Genomic DNA, 19,911 nt, shown 5'->3' with positions numbered 1-19,911 from the left:
CTTTCCCTTTCAGGAAACTCATAAGGGAAATTATGTCAGATAAACTGACTAAATTTAGTCCTTGGTGTGGACCCAAGGGTCTCAGGCTTCCTTTGGGTCACAGACTGTTGACTGTGGCTTTTATTTTTTTAATGTTTGTTGAATGGATCAATGAATGAACAAACAAATGAATGAACAAACCAATGGTCTCCTTCATTCTTACCACAGCCCCCCCCCCATTCTCCAAATGACTCACATAAGAAAACTGACCCAAACAGACCAGTTTTGCTGCACAAACCTATTCATTTGTCTAAATAGCAATATGGTGAATATGTAAAAATATCCTCAGCTATCTTCATAGCTTATTTTCATACTTCTTTCAGGTCTTTGTTCAAAAGTCATCTAACATACTTATCCAAGTGAAATGAAAACCTACATGCACAAAGACACCTGTATATGAATGTTTGTAGTGGGTTTATTTGTGATTGCCAAAAACTAGAAGTTATCCAAATGTCCTTCAACTGGAGAATGAATGAACTGTGGTACATTCATACAAGGAAATACCACTCATCAATAAAAAGGAACAAATTTCTGATATACACAACATGAATGAATCTCAATGATTCATCTTTCTCTTCTGCTAAAAGAAGCCAGACTCAAAGGCTGTGTACTGTATAATTCTATTTGTAGGACATTTTAGAAAAGGCAAAACTGTAGGGACAGAGAAAAGGTGGGTGGGGAGGGGTTGACTACTAAGGGGCATAGGACATATTTTAAGGTGTAGAAACCATATCTTGGTCATGGTGGTAGTTATAGGACTATACGCATTTGTCAAGAACTGTGCAACAGAATGGGCGAATTTTACTGTATGTAAATTATAGTATGAAAAATGGGAAAGAGTTGCTTAACCAATGAGATCCTCCCTAACCACACACTACATCAAATAGCTGTGGTTTTATAATAGATTGTCCTTGTTTTTAGGAAATATATACTGAAGTATTGAGGTATAGAGGATACCACATGTGCAACTTACTTTCAAACTGTTCATAAACAATAATGCGTGCGTATGTATGTATACGTGTATATGTGTTTGTGAAGAGGTAGAAGGAAAGAGAGGTTGAAAAATAGAGGAAGAGAAGGAGAGAGAACATATGATAAAGCAAAAATGATAAAACATTAATATTTGAAGAATGTGAATGAAGGGTATACAAGAAATATTTGTACTATTTTTGCAACTTTCCCATAGTTCTGAAATTATTTCAAAATAAAAGTTAAACAGAAAGTTAAACAATGTTTCATCCAGCCAACATGATGTAGTTGTTCAAATGAGGGAGAAAGAGAAAGCAGTGTCTGTTGAGGAGATGGCTGGGAGGTGCGACACGGGGTGGACCTGAGGACTTGAGATGATCTGACCTGGAGAGAAGAGCCCCATTGATCAGGAACAGAGTGACTCAGAGTAGACAGTCAGGGTGATGTTTGGTGGAGGGTGGCTGGAGCACAGGGCTGGTTTCAGAGAGCAGTGGCACGAAGATGGCGTGACAACTTGAAGAAAATAAAAAATTCAGTTCCTCGGTCACACTAGTCACATTTCAAGTGCTCATGGCCATGCATGTTTAGTGGCTTCCATATTGTGTAGACAGAGAGCACTGCTATCATCACAGAAAGGTCTATTGGACAGTGCTGGTCTAGAATGTCAAGTTTGAGAGTTAGGTCTCTGTCCTGAGTAACAGGAAGTCCTGACACAAACGGCAGTCCAACTGGGCTAGAGGACCCCTGGAGGGCTTTCTGGTTCCAGGGCACAAGAATATCCAATTAGGAGGCTATTGCCATACTCTTAGGAGAAACACATCAAGGTCCAGCCTTGGCAAAGGCAGCAGAAAAGAAAATACAAATAAGAGACGGAAGAAAAGTTAAAAGAATTCCGGGGCTAAACAAGAGGGAGGAACAAAGATTTCTCAGGGACATCTTGCTTGAATAAATGGGAAAAATTTTATCGATGGAACGTGGAATCTAGGAGTGAAAGATGAGGAGTTTGGCTTGGCTCAAGAGAACGTGGTCGATGAAAGAGTTTAATCTGTGTATTGGCTAGAAGCCCAGGATCAGAATTCTAGAGATAGGTGGTGGAGGCTGAACGAGAAAGATTTCAGGATCCAACACGCAATCATTAATGGAAACTGTGAGGATGGGTCAGTTCTTTGGGGAAAAGAGTACAGTGAAAGATGAGAAAGGGCCAGGGTCTGAGCTGAGCTGATACTCTCAGGGAGGAGCTGGGCTGAAGGAGAGGGGCTGTGGAAGGACTGTCCCTGCAACCCAGGGTGGAGGAGGATGGGTACTGGGGAGGTACGACCAGCATCAGGTGATGGGTGGTATTTGAGAGGGCAGGTTCTGTGGGATGGTGGGGTCAGAAGTTGCTCTAGAGTAGATTCTCAAGGACACAGCTAGGGAGTCAACTAATCCATCAAGAATTCTGGAGGTGAACGGGACAAAGAGAAGCAGGGTGAAGAAGAGGAAATGTCAAGCTAACGTTTCTTCCAAGGTGAGAGAGAAGAGAACAGGTGTGAAAGCAGGAGGCTAGGACTAGGTGGAGAGGGAGAGCCCAGAGACGCTGGCAGGGAAGGGCCTGGGAAAGCCAGATCCCTCGGGAGTGCGTACTGGATGGGATACGGACCCCTCAGAATTGGCCGAGCCACAAAGCCCCTGCTCCCCCGCATCCAGGGCAGCTGGAAGGGAGACGGCACAACTGGAAGAGAGCAGCCCTCAAGGGAAGGAAAGAGGGGCTCCTACCAGAGCCGGGATCTGACCTCCTGGGAGAGGGAAAGCCATCTCTTCAGAGGAACTGTGTGGAGGGCTGTTGTTATGGGCTGAGTGGTGTCCCCCGCAGTTCCTATGTTGAAGCCCTAGCCCCCAATACCTCAGAATATGACTATATTTGGAGACAGGAACTTTAAAGAGGTGATCAAATTAAAAGGAGGCTGTTAGGGTGGACCCTAATCCAAACCGACTGGTGTCCTTATAAGAACAGGAAATTTGGGTACACGGAGAGACACCAGGGATGCACACGCAGAAAAAAGAGCCGTGTGAGGCAAGAAGCCCGCCACCTGCAGGCCCAGGAGAGAGGCCTCAGGAGAAACCAAACCTGCGGACACCTGATCTCAGACTTCCAGCTTCCAGAACCATGAGACAATACCTTTCTGATGTTTAGGTCACCCAGTCTGCGGTACTTTGTTATGGCAGCTCTAGCACACTGCAGCTGTGGATGAGCTCTGGGGGCAGGGAAGGAGGGTGCCAGCCCCTGGAGTGGTGGGCTAGGAGTTAATCAGAAGGCAAACAAGGGCACAAAGTGAAAGCAGATGACTCCAAAGTGCCCCCCTATACTATTCTTGGGGGCTCTGGGTAAACCTACCTGGCCAGAAGTGGAGCCTGAACTAATCGCAATATTTCTATGTTACAGTTAAATAAGATTGAAGGCCGAAGTTTTATGGTAGTTCTACACATTTCGAGCGCCTCCTGTTTGGTTAGCATTTGAAACTGGTTTGGTTGCTATCAGTAACAACTATTTGAAACATTAACAATGTTCTGTATCCTCTTCTATACATATTTTATAGGACCATCTGCTGAAATCCATTAATTGCGTTCTGGGCTTAGGAGAACATATTTAATGGATTAGAAAGCAGAGTCACTGGATTCTAAACCTGGTTTCTCGTAGAGAGCTAGACTCAGCAAGTTGAGTTTCTAACCCATGATGTCATCATCCTTTTTCTCATTGGGTTCTTACCCCAACCAAACACAAGCAGGGCACTTCACGTTGTTTCCATTTCATGAAAAAGGAGATGGATTTGAATAAAAGTCAGATGACTTGCTGGGTTTATAAAACGACATGTGGCCAAGTTAGAAACAGGACTTAACCCTCTTGCTGCCCAGTGTATGGCTGCTTTCCTCCTGTTGCCTCTTGACTCCGGCTGACCCTCTGCCCCATCCTCAAATCAGGTCCTTGAAACCTTTCTCTGTCCCTTTGCAGAAACGCAGTGGGTGTAGGCTCTGGCACCGGACTTGGGTTTGAATACTGCCCTGTTACTTCCTAAGCTGTGTGACTTATAGCCTGTTATTTAACCTCTTGGAGCTTCAGTTTCCTCATTCAAAGAATGTGGGAAGAATAAATAAAATTTGTTGTAAAGAATTAAGCTACATTGTAAAGAAGGTATAGCAATAAAGTACAAGCTGTAACACCAGCCCTACCACCCATTCACCTTTCTTCCCCAAACGCATCCCCAGAGGACTGCTCTGTACTTTCCTTCATGTGTTTAGTCTCCACACTGTTGGTCAGGTCAGCTTTATGCCTACACGAGGTCACTCATGCTGCACCTGAAGCTCCTTCCCCAGTTCACGTCCTCAGTAGAGGGAAAATTCTTGCTGCTCCAGATGCCCAAGCTCTCAGTACTTCTTGGGTCACTAACTAGTTTCTTTTCCTCTGGATGCACCTTTCTTATTATCTTATTATTGCTGTCAGCCCTTTGTCCCTCACCCCCTTCTCCAGCACCCCAAACTTTCTGTGCTAGCCATTGTCAGAGAGGAGTATCAAAGAAGGAAAATAAAATCCAACCATCTTTGCAAACCCCAGACACAGGGTGAGGCAAGGAGGGCAGAGGGTCTGCCACTGGGTCTGTCCCTCTCCCAGACAGTCAGCCCTAGGTGGCACACCCCTCCTGGTACAGCACTTCTCCCCAAACTCTAACTCCACAAACTTCTCTGAGTTCTTTTTTTTTTTTGTGGTACGCGGGCCTCTCACTGTCGTGGCCTCTCCCGTTGTAGAGCACAGGCTCCGGACGCGCAGGCTCAGCGGCCATGGCTCACGGGCCCAGCCGCTCCGCGGCATGTGGGATCTTCCCGGACCGGGGCACGAACCCGTGTCCCCTGCATCGGCAGGTGGACCCTGAACCACTGCGCCACCAGGGAAGCCCTCTGAGTTCCTTTTTTTTATCCCTCTTTCTGCTTCCCTCATTTTTCCTGGAGCCCAGACCTCTCTCCTGGGCCCACCCATACATCCCACTATCCGACACCATTTCCCTAGGCACATACCGCAAACCCAACACATCCAAAACCAAATCCACGTTCTCCCCATACTGCTTCTCATCCCCATTTCTCCCAAGGCCCCCTCCCTGCCCATATCCGGTCACGAACTGACATCTTTCAATTCCATCAACAAGATAACCTCCTTGGTCCCACTTCCACATCCCCGCTGTCACCATTCTAGTCCCAACTGTACCACCTCCTAGACCTCTGGTCCCCTGTCCCCACACTAATACATCCATCACTCGGTGGCCAAAATGGTCTTTCTCAAACCCAAGTCTGATGTCACTCCACTGCTGAAACCTCTCCAGTGACTGCCCACTGCCTCTTAGGATCAAGTCCAACTCACCAGACAAGGGCCTTCAAGATTTGTCCCCGACTTTCATTCCCAGCCTTCTTTCTAACTCTTGGGGAACACCCTCACCCATGCCCTGTATGCTCAACATCAGTCGTTCTCAAAATCTAGCGTGCATGATGATCACCCGGGAGACTTGCTGAAAACACAGATTCCTGACCTTCCTGGGGTGTGGATGTTGCTGGTTCCTGTGCCAGCTTCTGGGGGGCACTGCTCTGTACTCTACACTGAAGGCCTTTCAGTTTCTGCAATGCCAGGATTTTGTTGTCAACTCTTTGCTGCCTCTTGCACATTCTGGGACAGGTCTCAGCTCACGCATCACTGCTGCCAGGTTGGGTTCCATGCCCCTCCAAGGCAGTTCAATCAGTAGTCATCACAAGGCACTGCAATTGCAGAAACCTGCCCCCAACAAGCATATACCTCAGCAAGCTCCCTAGGGACAGTAATGGGGCCCATCCTGTTCATTTTCTGTATCCCCAGTGCATAGCTCAATACCTGGCACAGGCTTGAAAACAGCTCTTAAAGGAATAAATGGAACCCCCGAGGATCTCTGTTAACATGGGAATTCCCGAGAACACTCCAACCCACCCCTGGGCTCTGATGCTCAGAGATAAAGCCCATTGGCTTGAATCCTTGTGCAACTTTCCACAAAAAGGAGAAGGTCCCTTGCTCTGTTACCAGTTAGATCAAAGCTGCCAGGTGCTGGGCCTTCCACCCCAGACAGGGGACTGAGACTGGAAGAAGTGAAGCAGCCCAATAAAAACATCACAAATCAAAGCACTGAATTTAGAAGGTTCCTGGGAAACCTGGGGCTGGGCTGGGAAGGCTGGCCTCCAATTGTCTGGGTAATCCATCTGCTTTTGCCCCAGCCTGCCCCCACCCACCTAGTCCTGGCCTCATGAACCTTCCTCTGCCCTGGGAGGGCAGAGGTCAGCACCCCCACAGAAGTTTCCAGACTGCTCAATCTGAAGACACACGAGTCCCTCTCTCCCGTGATCTCCGGAAAGATCAGAGCCAGCAATTGGGAGATATTTACAGAGCCTGAAGGCGGGTCTTGCGGCTTCAAAAGGGTCTGAGATAATGGAAAGCCAAAGGGAATTGGGGAGGTGGCATGAACAGCCTAGGGTACAGGGAGGTCCCTGGATCTCTGCCTCTCCGGGGACATTGCCTTTTTTAGGTAGTTAGCTAAAAATAGACATCAAACCCTTCACAATTCCCAAAATCAGCATTAACTTTCTGCCACAAGCTCCTGAAGGGGACTCGGGTTGGGTGACGTGTGGAGAGAGAGCACCCACCCTGCAGGGCTGTGTCAGAACAGGAGGGTGGAGGTGAGGACCTGGGGATGGAAGGCTGAATCTCACTGTCCTGCACTGGGGGAGGCTCAGGGCTCCAGGGGACTTGAAACCCCACCCCCAGCAAAGTCCCTCTTCCTCCCCCCACACACATTAGGCCCTTTCCAACCCCTCCTTACAAACCTGTGGAAAAATATTAGTCATTTTCCCAGAATGAACATCTCTGGGCAAATTTCCTATACACATCCCCTCATAGCAAAGGCTGTCATGTAAGAAGATTCCAGAGGAACACTGCTCCTCTTGTTACTGCAAACACCCAGCCCTGAGCCCCCAGGGCACAGAACATCAGGACAGTTGTGAAAGAGGCAGCCCAGCATGGCCAGGACAGCAGTGTCAGTGTTGCTTGATGGGCATCCTCCAGGCCCTCCCCTGGGAGGACCCATCCTGCCATTGAACTGGCTTGTGGGAGACAATGGAAGAGCTGGGAAGGATCTGGAGGTGGCAGCCCAGGAGTGGAAGCACAGGTCCACATGCGTGGTGTGGTGGAGGGTGGCATGACCACCATCACTCTTCAGAGACCAGTATTTTGGTTGGGAGTAACCAGGAGTTGGTGCCAGCTTTCAAAGACATTCATGGAAATAGCCCCACTTCTCTCCCAGGGTCCCATATCTTTCCCTGTCAAGCAAGTCTTGATGCCAAGTCTTAACCTCTCCAGCATTTCCTTCCAGCCCTCTGAATCCTGGAGACAGCTTGATCAAAAGAAAGATTTGATCCTGGAGAAAATCTTCTGGATGACTGGACACTGCTTTTGATATCCAAAGATGCTTTCAAAGATGACTTTTAGGTTCAGAGAGAGACACACACAGGAGACCAAGGCAAAGATATCTAAGAGCATCGTAATCTGGGATAGTAGTCAGTGAGGTCAAAGTGACCGGTATGAGAGGTGAAGCTCAAGGTCAAAGCCAGGCATGGAATATAAAGTGGTCCAGCTGCATCCTCTCCAGATCCCAGAAGCAGGGGAACTCATAAATACCTTGGAAAAGTGAAATACCTATTATATCCCTACTTCACACCAGGCACTGAAATTTCAGAGATGGACAGGCACTGGTTCCTGTCCCCTAGTTGTAAAAGCACCTTGTGGATGTTCCTCTATCTCTTTTCTAAAAGACCACCAGCTTTACGGACTGACAGGAGGAACCCCTGAGCCTGTTATCACACTGGCAGTGCCTCTCTGTATTTTCTCAAACCATCCTTCAGCCCCATCAATGCCTCTCTCACACAAAATTCCACTCAGATCCCCTCCAGCTGGACACACTAAGCCTGGACTCTACGCATATGGCCTCCTTCCCATCAGGATATCTCTGCTGCTGGGTGTTCATGCTTGCCGGAGCTTCCACCGTTCATGTACCAGATGATACAAAGGGTGTTGGCCAACCCCACCTGCTCTGTATCACTCCAAAGAAAAGCATTCTATTGAATGTCTTGATGTCAGAGCTGGAAAAGGCCTGGCGGGGGGGGCGGTCAGTCGGTGAAAGTCCCCATTTGACAGGTGCAGAGGGAGGAAGGGCTTTGACTAAGGCCACATGTTCAATTAGAGGCAGAACCAAGACGTTCATTTCCTGCTCTCCAGCCCAGGGGCTTGTTTGGCTATGCCCTGAGCCTGAGCACTGCCCCACCGGGCACAGTAAATGGGCATCTGGAGGTCCAACAAGGAAGGGTATTGCTGTCTACCCATGCCCCTCATCCCCATCACAGGTGGGGATAATTCTCCCCCGGGCCCACACACGTCTCTCTTGTTCTCTCTCCAGAGGTGGGAGACGACCCACTCTGGGCTGGAGGAGTGCATAAAGTTTTCCAGGAGTGCTGAGACTGAGTTCCCATCAAGATGGGGGAAAGCAGCCATAAAGGATAGTGGGACAATTGACAAAAATTGAATATGGGACCGTGGGTTAAACAGTATCGGTTCAATGTTAAATGACCTGATTTTAATAATTGCATTGCGGTTATGTTCTTAGGAGATACACAGTAGATATTTAGAGATCAAGGGCATGATGTCTCTATTTGTAAATGGTATATATATGTCTATATGATGAATGGTGAATATATATGAACAGATATAGTGTATATATAGTATATATACAGTGTTTATAGATATATAGATATGAATATTTTATGAATGGTATATATATATATATATATATATATATATATATGAGTTTATACACAGAGAATGACAAAACAATGGAACAAAATGCAAATAATTGATGAATCTAAGTAAAGGGTGTACAAGAGTTTCTTGTACTATTCTTGCACCTTTTCTGTAAATTTGAAATTATATCAAAATAAAGTTAGAGAAAAATTCCCATTGAGAGGCATGCAGCAAAGACCCTGACAGGTCTCAAGATCCAGGGAAGCAGGGAAGCATGCCGGCTGTCACACTCTTCCCCCCGCAGCTCTGATGGCAGTCAGACCTCTGTCCCCACTGGTGGACAGTGTCCACTATGTGGACAGCACAAGGGATGGCCCTGAGTCTATGGAAGGAACAGGGTGGTGTGGGAGGAACGGAGATCAGGGTTCTCCTCACAGTGCCCACATGTAACTAGCTGTGAGCTGTGAGACTCTGGGCAAGACAGTTTAGTTCTCTAAGACTCAGATTTGCTCATCTGTCAAATGGGAACAACTATTTGTAGCTCAGTTGAATAAGACTTGCCTGAAGTGACATAGATTGAGTGGCTAAGATGATGCCTGTTGCATGGGTGCTCAAAAAACTCTTGTTTTGTGTGATGGGCAGGTGACTGAATCGGGAGCCCTCACGATAGTACCTGTGCATTCCTCCCTCCAGTCTCCCCTCACAAGAGGAGTGTTACAGTCCCTCCTCAACAAAACCACATTCCTCTCCTCTTTCATAACCTGGCCTAGCGTTTCCCTCATCCCAAAACCCTCCCAGATGACCCCCTCCTCACTTCTGTACTTGTGAGTTGGTGTCTGTCAGGTTAACTTGTACTCTCGTCAGTTTTCTCTCATCCGGCCCCTCGGGTTTGGGCAAATCAGCTTGGCTTTTCCCTCACGCTCCCCAGAGCTAGGCAGCAGTGGTGCCCCCAGGGGCTCTCAGGCCAGGGTAGACAAGCACCATCCACTTTCACACCTGACAGCTCCCTCACAGGACCAAACATCCGAGCTGGGGAGGGGAGGGCATGCAGACAGGCATCTGGCCACCATCTATTTGACTAGGAAACCACTCAGCCTTCCCTCGGTCACTGGAGGAAAGACGGATTTCCTGGTTAGATTAGGTACTTCCCAGCCCTTGATGAAAATGAACACACATACACAGCCAGACCACTCAGCACCGTGAGAATCTGGGCTTTCTCATGGAAACAGAGATGTCTGGGACTGGGGACGGCAATGCTAAGAGAAAAAGGCAAGTTGCAGAGGTGTACAGACCGGATAATTCCATTTCTGTGAGAAAAAAATCCAACTGAAATATTTGCATGTGTATATGTGAATATTCAGAAAAAAGTAATTGTGAATATATTTGAGGACGTGAGTGAAATTAGGGGTAAGATGAAAGAGGGTTTTCACATTGTACTTGGTAAACTTCTGTACTAGTTAAAATGTTGAAACAAGAAGGAATGCATATTTAACTTATGTAACTGATAAATCATATAAATTATCCGCCAAAGTGAGAAAAGAACTGGGGGTGCAGACCTAAAAGACACCCCCTTCATTCCCTATCTCTGGGCAGCTGCCTTCTCAGGAGCCTCCTGGGAAGGAAGCCCCGCAGTGGTACACAGGCACCCAGGAAACTGCAGGTTTCGAAGGAAAAATGCTGCTAATGCTCTCAGTGCCCCAGGGAGTGACAGGCTGGGATGATGGGGGCCAGGAGGCGTGGGCCGGCAGAGGGATTCAACATGGCCATTACTATACATAGAGACACACACTTCCATTCTTTTGGGAGTAAGACATCTGTCTGTAACTCCAACGTGAAGGCTTTCTACACAGAGTGAAATTCCCCTTCAGCAGACAAGCAGTGTCAGCTGGAGCTGATGCAGTCACGCATGTGTTTGTTTGCCACGGAATTGGAGCAGTTGCAGTTGCCCCTTCCTCTGAACAGCACTGCCCACTGAGCCCCCTTCTCTGCACCCTTCGGAGGGGAAAGAACCATGGCGCCCAGACTCCACCGGAGCATCTTGCTCTCTCCCTAAAGGCAGGTGATGGAAATGCCCTGAGGACCTGGGCCGGGGGCCCGCGGTGGTTCCACATTTAATGGAGTTAGAAGAGTTAGACCCGGTTCTGCTTCTCAAGACCAGCGGTGCCAGGGCACCGGGCTTCCCTCTGGACAGCTGGTTTCCAGCCTGGCTGACAGCACCTTGGAATGGCCCAGGAGCGTAAACATACACTGAAGCCGGGATCCCACTGCCAGAGATTCTGATCTAATTAGTCTGGGGTGCAGCAGGGAGCAGTGGTTTTAAATGCTCCCCAGGTGAATCTAACACGCAGCCAGGGTCGAGAGCCCCTGCCCTGGAACTGCATGATGACAGCTTGGCTGGGGTTTTCCACAGCCTTCTCTTCTCCAGGGCAAAGAGCCCAGGTCCCGGGTCTGCTCACTGTCTCCAGTTTGTTTTTCTCTTTCATGGCTCTCCTCTGACCCCACCTCACTTCCCTCGGGGTCTCACCGGAATAGATGTGCCAGAGCTGAGGACAGGAGGCTGCTGACCTCCCAGCTCGAACTCCAGGCACTCCTGCTTCTGCCCCCCGCCCCCCGAGAGGAGAACAATCGCATCAGACCCAGTTCACCATCACTTGGCGCTCTTATGAGATCCCATGTCTCTCCCGAGGACTTTTTCCCATAACTAAATAGAACACAGGCCCAAGAAATCCTTTCGGAAGAGAAAATCATTAACCCATTCTCACTAGGTTTTTCTTAGAATTGTTTATGCATCGTCAACAACTTATTATTAAACGTCTACTTTTGATAATCGGAGGCTCCCAGTGGTTAAATATCCATGAGAGGGCTTCCCTGGTGGCGCAGTGGTTGGGAGTCTGCCTGCCGATGCAGGGGACACGGGTTCGAGTCCTGGTCTGGGAAGATCCCACATGCCGCGGAGCTAGGCCCATGAGCCACAACTACTGAGCCTGTGCGTCTGGAGCCTGTGCTCCGCAACAAGAGAAGCTGCGACAGTGAGAGGCCCGCGCACTGCGATGAAGAGTGGCCCCCGCTCGCCACAACTAGAGAAAGCCCTCGCACAGAAACGAAGACCCAACACAGCAAAAATAAATAAATATCCATGAGAAATTATCGTTCCAATTTGGCTGCCCTGGCATACTGAAGGCTGAGCGTGCTCCCCACCCCCAAAAGCTTGGCTGGTATGTGCATGAGGAACCCAAGCTCCTCATTGGGATGGTAAATAGGTTGCTTTGAAGAGATGAGAACAAAACTAAGTTACAGAACACTGCCTTGTAATGGAAAAAGAGAGGCAGCCTTTGAATTAGTCTAGCTCACTTCCCTTTATTAGTATGGGTAATTAAGAGTTTGTCTTGTCTTTTGCTCTTTTAAAACACAGAGTGTGCTGGGGATGCCCAAGCAACCCCATATCTTTTGTTAAAATTGGAGGTTTCGAAGCATACTTCTAACAAAATTAGACCAATAATTAATCAGTAGCGGAAGCCAGGGCTGCATTATGACCTTCGTGGAGTCTAAGCACTTTTGCCTCTGAAGGCTCCTTCCCTTCACTAAAGAAAAAAAAAAAATGTATATACTTACATACATACATACATAAATTATATTTTACAACTGCACTGGTATAAAGATGAATATATTAATGTTATGAATTAGAACATTTTCTTTGACCTAAAAGTTAAATTTTTCCCTAATTTTATAAGACATTGAAATATTTTTGTGGGCCTGTAAAAGCACCGTGGACCCTAGGCACAGCGCCTAAAAGCTTATAAGGGGCTCTCGGGGAAGCCAAGATTCAAAAAGAGGGAGAGAGTCAGGCAGAGTCATAGGAGAAGCCCCTTCCCTGCTTGGCTATTTAGACCACAGCTGCAAGTTTGTTCTAAGAGATGGTGGTAAGGCCTTTCTAGGAGCAGGTCTCGGCACTGGCATCCTGAAAGGTGCACCCCTAAGTTGGCCCAGCTGGAGGCCCACGGAACTTAAAAAGGAGGAAGGAGGATGAGACACAGACACGTCACCGTGACCCTGGGAAGAGGACAGCCAATGGCAGAAGGGGGATGCTGAGTGCTATGGGGGCTCACGGGAGGGAAGAGTTCCGTTCAGCTGGAGCAAAGACGAGCTCAGGGATGAGATGACTTTTCAGTGGGAGCCTGTCCCACAAGAGAGGTGCCAAAGCAAAGGCACAAAGGGAGGAACACAGGGATGTCCGGTGCACACAGAGGAGCTCAGTTTGGCTTGAGGATGAAATAGGAGTAAGGAGCTGGGGGGCAGCGCTTGGAGAGAAAGGCTGAGGCTGGATGTCAGCATGTGTGCTCACACGTGGCAGGTGTGCCAGGACGGCAACGTGTGAGAGGTTCACTTGCACGGGACTGGTGGGCTCTGGGGACCGCTGGGCACTCCAACCAGGAGTGATCTGATCAGAGCCACTGTGTAAGAAGGTCTATGTGGCAGGAAAGACTCAACTGGGAGAGATTAGGGGAAGGTCTCCCAGGGTTCTTGGTGGGAAGCAGAAGGGGCCTGAGTGACGCTGCCAGAGGATGTGGATGTGCAGCACCACTCAGGCCTTGGAGAGGTGGGAGGGGTGAGAAAAGGCCAGTGGCTCGGTCACCGGGAGCTCACAGGGCACCAGGGTGGTGGCAGGGTCCAGGCTCCGAGGAGCACAGGCAGGGAAGCGGCCAGCCCTCAGTCCCGGGTTTGCCTGGAAGAGCTGAACGAGTACTTACTCTCTGTTCCTAGCATGGAAGGAAGAGAGCTCTTTGGCCTCCGGGCTTTCATCTCCGGGGCCTTGGCGTCCTCACTGGTGGGGGCATCTGGAACAAAACAGGTTAACGACAAATATGAGCAGGCAGCTACCCAGGGAAAGAAGCAGAAGAGGCATCGCAATAAACATCCCACCTCAACCCCAACAGGTCCTCCCCGTCCCGGCTCCACTCTGAGGGCCCTCAGTGCCTTCTGGGCAGGCCAGGCACCTTCCTCTCAAGAGCACCAAAGAAGGAGTGTCCTCGCCACCCGGCCTTATAAATCAGGTGCAGAGCACAGCTGCCCTGAAGATGGATGGACAGCCTATCCTGGGAGCTGGGTAGCGCTTTCGCCTCTGCTGCAGGCACGGGCCGCCAGAATCGCATCACTGGCAGAGCTGGGGGACAGTCAGAGCCCCTCTGCTCACCAGTGCCTATCTTTTCCCTTCACTGGGTCTTAACGCACTTGGGCTAAACATTCTGGATTTCCAAAAGCCCGCTCTGTGTAGAGAGGTCTCTTGAACAGGGGAAGCAGGGGATGGGTTGCTGCCCTGGGCTCATGGTCTGGAGGGGGCTTGCAGCCCGTTGTCTCTGACTCTTGTACCGAGGGACACTGACAGTCAGACCTCCAGACCAGATGAAGGCCTCTGAGCAGGCGGCCGGCATGCCTCACGGGCTCTGGACTGAGCCTTGGAGCCCTTGTGGGGGCTTCTGCACCCTCCCCAAAGCAGAGCCACTGGAACCCTGCAGCGGCAGCCTCTGGGCAGAGCTGAAATGCTGCCCGGGTGAGTGCGCAACTCCGCGGGGCTGTCCTCTGCTCCCCCTCTTCCCATTCATGCCCAGTGTGGAAGATGCCGGGGTGGGGGGGGAACCCTCCCTTGTCAGGGCAGCAGGGTGACATAGCGCTGGGCTGGGTGGTAAAGGCCGTCACTGGGCCGAGAAGAGACTGGACTCTAGCAAGCTGCTGGGACCGGGATAAGAAGGGGCTGGCTGTACCGCTATCACTGGGCTCCAGCATTTTCCCCACAAGGAACTCTCTTCAGGGACTAAGCTGGGACGGAGCCTCCCCCTCCCAGCCCCTTCCTGTGCATCCTTTTCCTTCTCCTGAAGAGGAAGTGCAGAGGGAGAAAGGAGGGGGTGGGACTTCCCAGCTGATGCTTGGCCACATTCCTGTGGCCTGTCTGGGGAGGAAGGGCCATCTCCCTGTCCCCGCCTCCACGGTGGGGCAATCCCAGACTCTAACACGTGCTCTCGCCTAGACTGAGCTTCTGGGGCTTTGCGGGGTGGGCTCGGAAGCACAGAACTAGGGGCTGGGCGGGTACACTTCCCTTGCCATTTGCAGATCAGGCTGCCATAAACCAAGGTCATGGGGTGAGTCTATGGTTCCCTGACTGGGCCCCTCCCTTCTTCCCTTCCTTCCAGACCAGCACTTCTGACAGCACCAATGACAATTTAAAGAAAGGTGCACCCAGAAATGTCTTTGTTTTCCCCCCTTTTAAGGAAGAGGAGGCGAGGACAGAGTGTGCACAGACAGTCCTCTCTTCCTTGGCATGAGTACTCGCTTTGCCGTCTTTTTCCCAGTGAGTTCCGGGGCATCAGAGGAGGGAGACAAGGAAGGACCAAGATTTTTTTTTAACTGATGGGGAAACTGAGGCATAAGCAAGCAAAGGAGGAGAGGCCCAGTTTTCCTGGGCTCCTGAAGGAAAGGAGACGGGGACTGAGATTCCTTCTCTCCTTGTGGGGTCATGATGGGCTTTGCTTCCAAGTATCATTAGAGTAGGGATGGAGAGAAGAGGGCTCTAGCTGCAGCTTTGTCATCAGCAACCCTGGGATCGTGGGCAAATAATTTCAGCTGCCCCGGTCTCTGTTTCCGCATTTGTACAAGGGAAACTACACTTATTTTCTCTGCCTCACAGCACTACGAGGCTCTAGGGAGAGAATGCGTGCGACGGTGATCATTTACCTGTTCATTCATTTCTCCTGTTCGCCGCATTTCCTCGCCTCCTTTCCAAATCCGCTTTAGAATCCTCCACCTTCACAAGGCCCTCCCGGATGGGCCCCTGCTGTATGTTTCCTGCCTCCTCAACCGTCCTCAGCTCTTGGGTGCCTGCTTTACACTGACTTGTGAGTACACCATCCCGTCATGTGCTTTGAGCCTTGTTTGTAGATATTCCTTATCTTTCCATCTGGCCGTGAGGAAAGGGGCTCAAGTTTCCCTGGCTGACCAGGCACACCCCCAGACTTGGAGCCCCACAGGGGTGGAACGAGCCCCCTCTTCCCTCTGCAGCACCCCCGCCCCCTGTGGGCTGTGCCTGCACCACGAGCCACCAGCCATCAGTCTGTCCGTGAGAACCGCAGCAAGGAGTGCGCTGAGAGGACCACGTGCTTAATCAGAACCAGCTTTGTGCTCACATGGCTGCCCAGGGGATAAAAATAATAGTAATAAAAGTTTAAGAGCAGCATGTATTTTCTGTCTATTTTAATCAGTTTGTGATGAAACTGAACTCCATTTCTAGATCTGGGCCCCAGGGCTGGAGTCCTTTGCTGGTCTGCTGGTGCCCCCAAAGAAGCAGGGGGGAGGAAGGTGGTGGTGTGAGGAGGGGCCTCAACATAGAGAGGAAAACGTGTCCTTATATGGACAATGCCTCACCCCTTCCACTCCTGGGCTAGCTCTGGGCTCAGCCTTCCAACGCAGCATTTCTTCTTCTGTCTCCCCCGAGAGAGGTCATTCCCAGAGCTGCAACCCTAGGTAGGGGGAGTGAGGTCTTGGGAGGCTTCTGGGAGGGGGGTCTGAGCTTCCAGGAGCCCCAGGCGGGGGCAAGGCTGAGGGGCTGGCCTCTCTCTCTCTCTCTCTCTCTCTCTCTCTCTCTCTCTCTCTCTGCCCAGGAGCGAGCAGCATGCTGGCAAAATCAGGAGGGAGCGAGCTCTGGTCAGGATGAGAGCCTTCCTGGCTCTGCAGGCCGGTGACTGTGAGTCCTCAGGCAAGTTCCTGACCTTGTTCACCAGGAAAAAGGGAATAACAACACCCCAACAGAGGAGCGAATGAGATGTGGAGTAAGAGCTGGCATTTATTGGGTACTCAGGCCGTGCCTGGCACGATGCTAAGTGCTTTACACCCCTGTTTCGGGTTGAACCACACCACTTGCCAATATTCAAGTGTTTTTGACCTACTAAAATAGCAATTTTATTTAGTTCAACCTAATACATTTTAGCTGCCTGAGACAGCTAAAAGTGGGAGCAGAGACTGAGGCCAAGAAAAGAAGTGGGGGTCGGCTCAGCCACAGGCACAAGGGCTCCCTGGCCATGGAGGCAGTGGACCACAGTGGTTTGGAGCCAAGGTGTGGGTTTAAATCCCTACCCAGCTAGTTATTAGCTGCATACACCTCAAACTAGGCTTTAAACTTCCTTCTTACAGTTGCAAACCGCCCCGAGTTGCCAAATCCAATGGCTAATGCTCAGGCTCATCTTATTTTACTTGGCAGAGCCTTTTGGGCAGAGCCCAATGATCTCCATCATTCCTTTCTTATTGAAATGATCACCCTTTGGCCTCTGGGACACCCCTCTCTGCTTGATTTCTTCCTGTCTCACCATGGCCAGTCCTTCTGCGTCTCTTTCGCAGACCTCTGTCCTGCCTTACTTGTCAGTGTTGGACTCTCTCCTTCCCTCCTCCATCCACATCCACCCCTGGGGACCTCATCTACTCCCAGGGCATTCAGTGGCCTCATGAAGATGGCTCCTCATGTCCTGCCTCTAACCCCGACCTCCCTCCTCAACTCCAGATTCATCTAAAGGTCAACCTACGTGACAGGCCCACTTGGATGTCTGATGGACACCTGAAACTTCACATACACGAAAGTCTTGACTGTCCCCCACCCCTACCCACTCTGATCTTAGTAGGTGGTACCACCACTGACCTGTGCTCCCTCACAAAAACTAAGGGTCACCTTTGACTTCCCTTTCTCTCTATTTCCAATTCATCAGCAAATCTTATCAGCTGTACTGTCAAAACATTATAAATCTGGTCATTTCCCACCTCTTCCATAGAGTCTAAGCTGCCATCATCTCATGCCTGGGCTATCGTGGCAACCTCGAATCTGCTCTCCCTCTTACCCCTCCTGGGTCTGGTCACCGCCTGAGTGATCCTTTACAACGGCCAGGGCTGTCCCACCGCACTTATAATAAAATCCAGCATCCTGGTCACAGACTACATGGCCTTGCAGATCTGGTCCTCCTCAGTCTCATTTCCTACCACTCTGCCCCTGGCCCGGGGCTCGGCCACCCTGGCCTCCTTACCTCTCCTTCTGGGAGTGTCTCCCATACAGTCTCAGCTCAGTGTTTTTCTCCTGTTCCTTAACCTGTGCTGTGCTACTGCTGGGACGCCTTCCCAGATGCCTTCAGGCCTCTGTTCAAATGCCTCTTCCTCAGAGAGGCCTCACCCTCTCCAACAACAGCACGCTCCCCCATCACCCTGCTTTGCTTTCTTCACAGCATGTGTTGTTGCCTGAGACCGTATGACATATCTATTCATCCGTATTTTTGTCTCTCCCTCACTCGAATGTAAAGGCTCTGAGAACAGGAACTTGTTTCGTTCACTGCTTTTAACCCCAGCCCCAGGAGCAGAGCAGGCACTGACATGTGGGTTGAGAGAAGGCCCACGGGGACGCCACCCCCTACCAAATGCACACACTGGCCTCCATGGTTACACAGCCCCTGATCTCACTGGTAGCTGAGGCCCGATGCCCTTGGCAAGGTGGCTGGGAAGGGCGGCCTGATCTGCCCAGTCTTGGGATTTGGGCCTACAAAGGGCTCTGCTTCCTTACCTCTCACCTGGGTCTGAATGAGAGGGAGTGGGCCACTCAGGCCAGAGGTGCAGAAGGACTTCCCAGCAAGAAGGGCTGTTAGTAAGGAAGACCTGGATCTCTCAGACAGTGGACACTGCCATATTACTCACTAGACAGGGAGGCCACGCAGGTGGTGGAAAGGTGCAGACTTTGGAACCAGACACACCTGGGTTGGAGTCCTGCCAGGGTAACTCATGCCAGGGAGTCATGTGACTCCCTGTGCAGGGTGGCTCGAAGAGCCTGGGCTTTGGGATCAGAGACACCCAGGGAAACGGCATCTCCTGTTTACTGTCTGAGTGAGTGGGGAAGGCTGCTGACCCTCGCTGACCCTGGGTTTTCCCACTGGGAAAGATACCCTGCCCAACTGCTGCATAAACTAAAAATGCACAAGAGTTTCCGGCCACGGCAGGCCATGGCAGGTCTTGAAGGTCAGCTTTTTCTCCTCCTGGGTGAGTTTTCTGACAAGTCCTTACCCACCCAGGCTTCAGCTGCCTTCTGTGGTACAAGCTGACATGTCTGCTGCTAACCTGGAAGGAACGGCGGTATGACCATAATCAAGAAAGTGCACAGGGCTTCCCTGGGGGCGCAGCGGTTGAGAGTCCGCCCGCCGATGCAGGAGACACAGGTTCGTGCCCGGGTCCGGGAAGATCCCACATGCTGTGGAGCGGCTGGGCGCGGGAGCCCAGCTGAGACGCTGCACGTCCAGAGCCTGTGCTCCGCAACGGGAGAGGCCACAACAGTGAGAGGCCCGCGTACCGCAAAAAAAAAAAAGGTGCACAGAGCACGCTTTTCCTTATGGAAACAACCCAAATGGCAGGATTAAAAGAGCCAGATGTGCTGTATTATAAAGGCTGCCTCCCTCTGTCTTTTCTATAAGAGGGGAGTAGTAGTGTGGCTAATACGGAACAGCCAATGAGCCAAAGTCCTTTTCATGAGGTCTTGAAATATATCATTCTATTAGCCACAGATATATAGTCTAAGTGGTGTCCAGCACAGGCTACGTGAGTGATAGTGAGTGACTGTCGGGGGCAGGGCCAGCCTGACATCAGCACTAGCTGTGGTCCCCACCCCGAGAGGAGAAGGGCCTCGCAGCCCCTTAGGAGGGAAGCAAGACTGGTCGTATCCAGAGGTTTAGCAGGGCAGCTGCAGAGGGAGAGCAATGGAAGACCCTGCCCAACAGCTAGGCTTCAAAGTTCAGTCAAGGTTACTTCTTAGGGCAAGCGGTTCTTCACTGTCTTTTAATTTATGACTTCTTTTAAGAATTTGTTTAAAACCTGTGGACACTTTCTTCAGAAAAATGCTCTAATCCACAAACACATAAAAGTTTGCCTATAATATCAAAGGGTGCATGGGCCCACTGGGACCTCTAAGCCAGGTACTCTCGCTGAAGGGTGCGGGGAGAGCTGAGGGGATAGGGGACAGAGCAGGACTTGAAGTCTATTTAGCTGAGAGGAGCACAGGGGGA

The 19,911-nt window shown here is 50.4% G+C and overlaps 1 protein-coding gene across 2 annotated transcripts in view; it reads right to left on the bottom strand.

The window, feature by feature from the left end:
* MYLK (myosin light chain kinase) overlaps nucleotides 1-19,911 on the bottom strand; it is a 192,930-nt gene that overhangs the window by 49,856 nt on the left and 123,163 nt on the right. For both annotated transcript variants that reach the window (XM_007449687.1, XM_007449688.1), the window contains one exon: nucleotides 13,591-13,677. In XM_007449687.1, the coding sequence (XP_007449749.1) occupies nucleotides 13,591-13,677 (87 nt within the window). The remainder of the gene's footprint in view (nucleotides 1-13,590; nucleotides 13,678-19,911) is intronic.

Source organism: Lipotes vexillifer, unplaced genomic scaffold (assembly GCF_000442215.2).
Source record: "Lipotes vexillifer unplaced genomic scaffold, Lipotes_vexillifer_v1.1 scaffold1378, whole genome shotgun sequence".
In the NCBI taxonomy this organism is placed as follows: Eukaryota; Metazoa; Chordata; class Mammalia; order Artiodactyla; family Lipotidae; genus Lipotes; species Lipotes vexillifer.
Note: the sequence above shows the minus strand (reverse complement) of the source record. Positions and strands in the feature narration are given on the sequence as shown.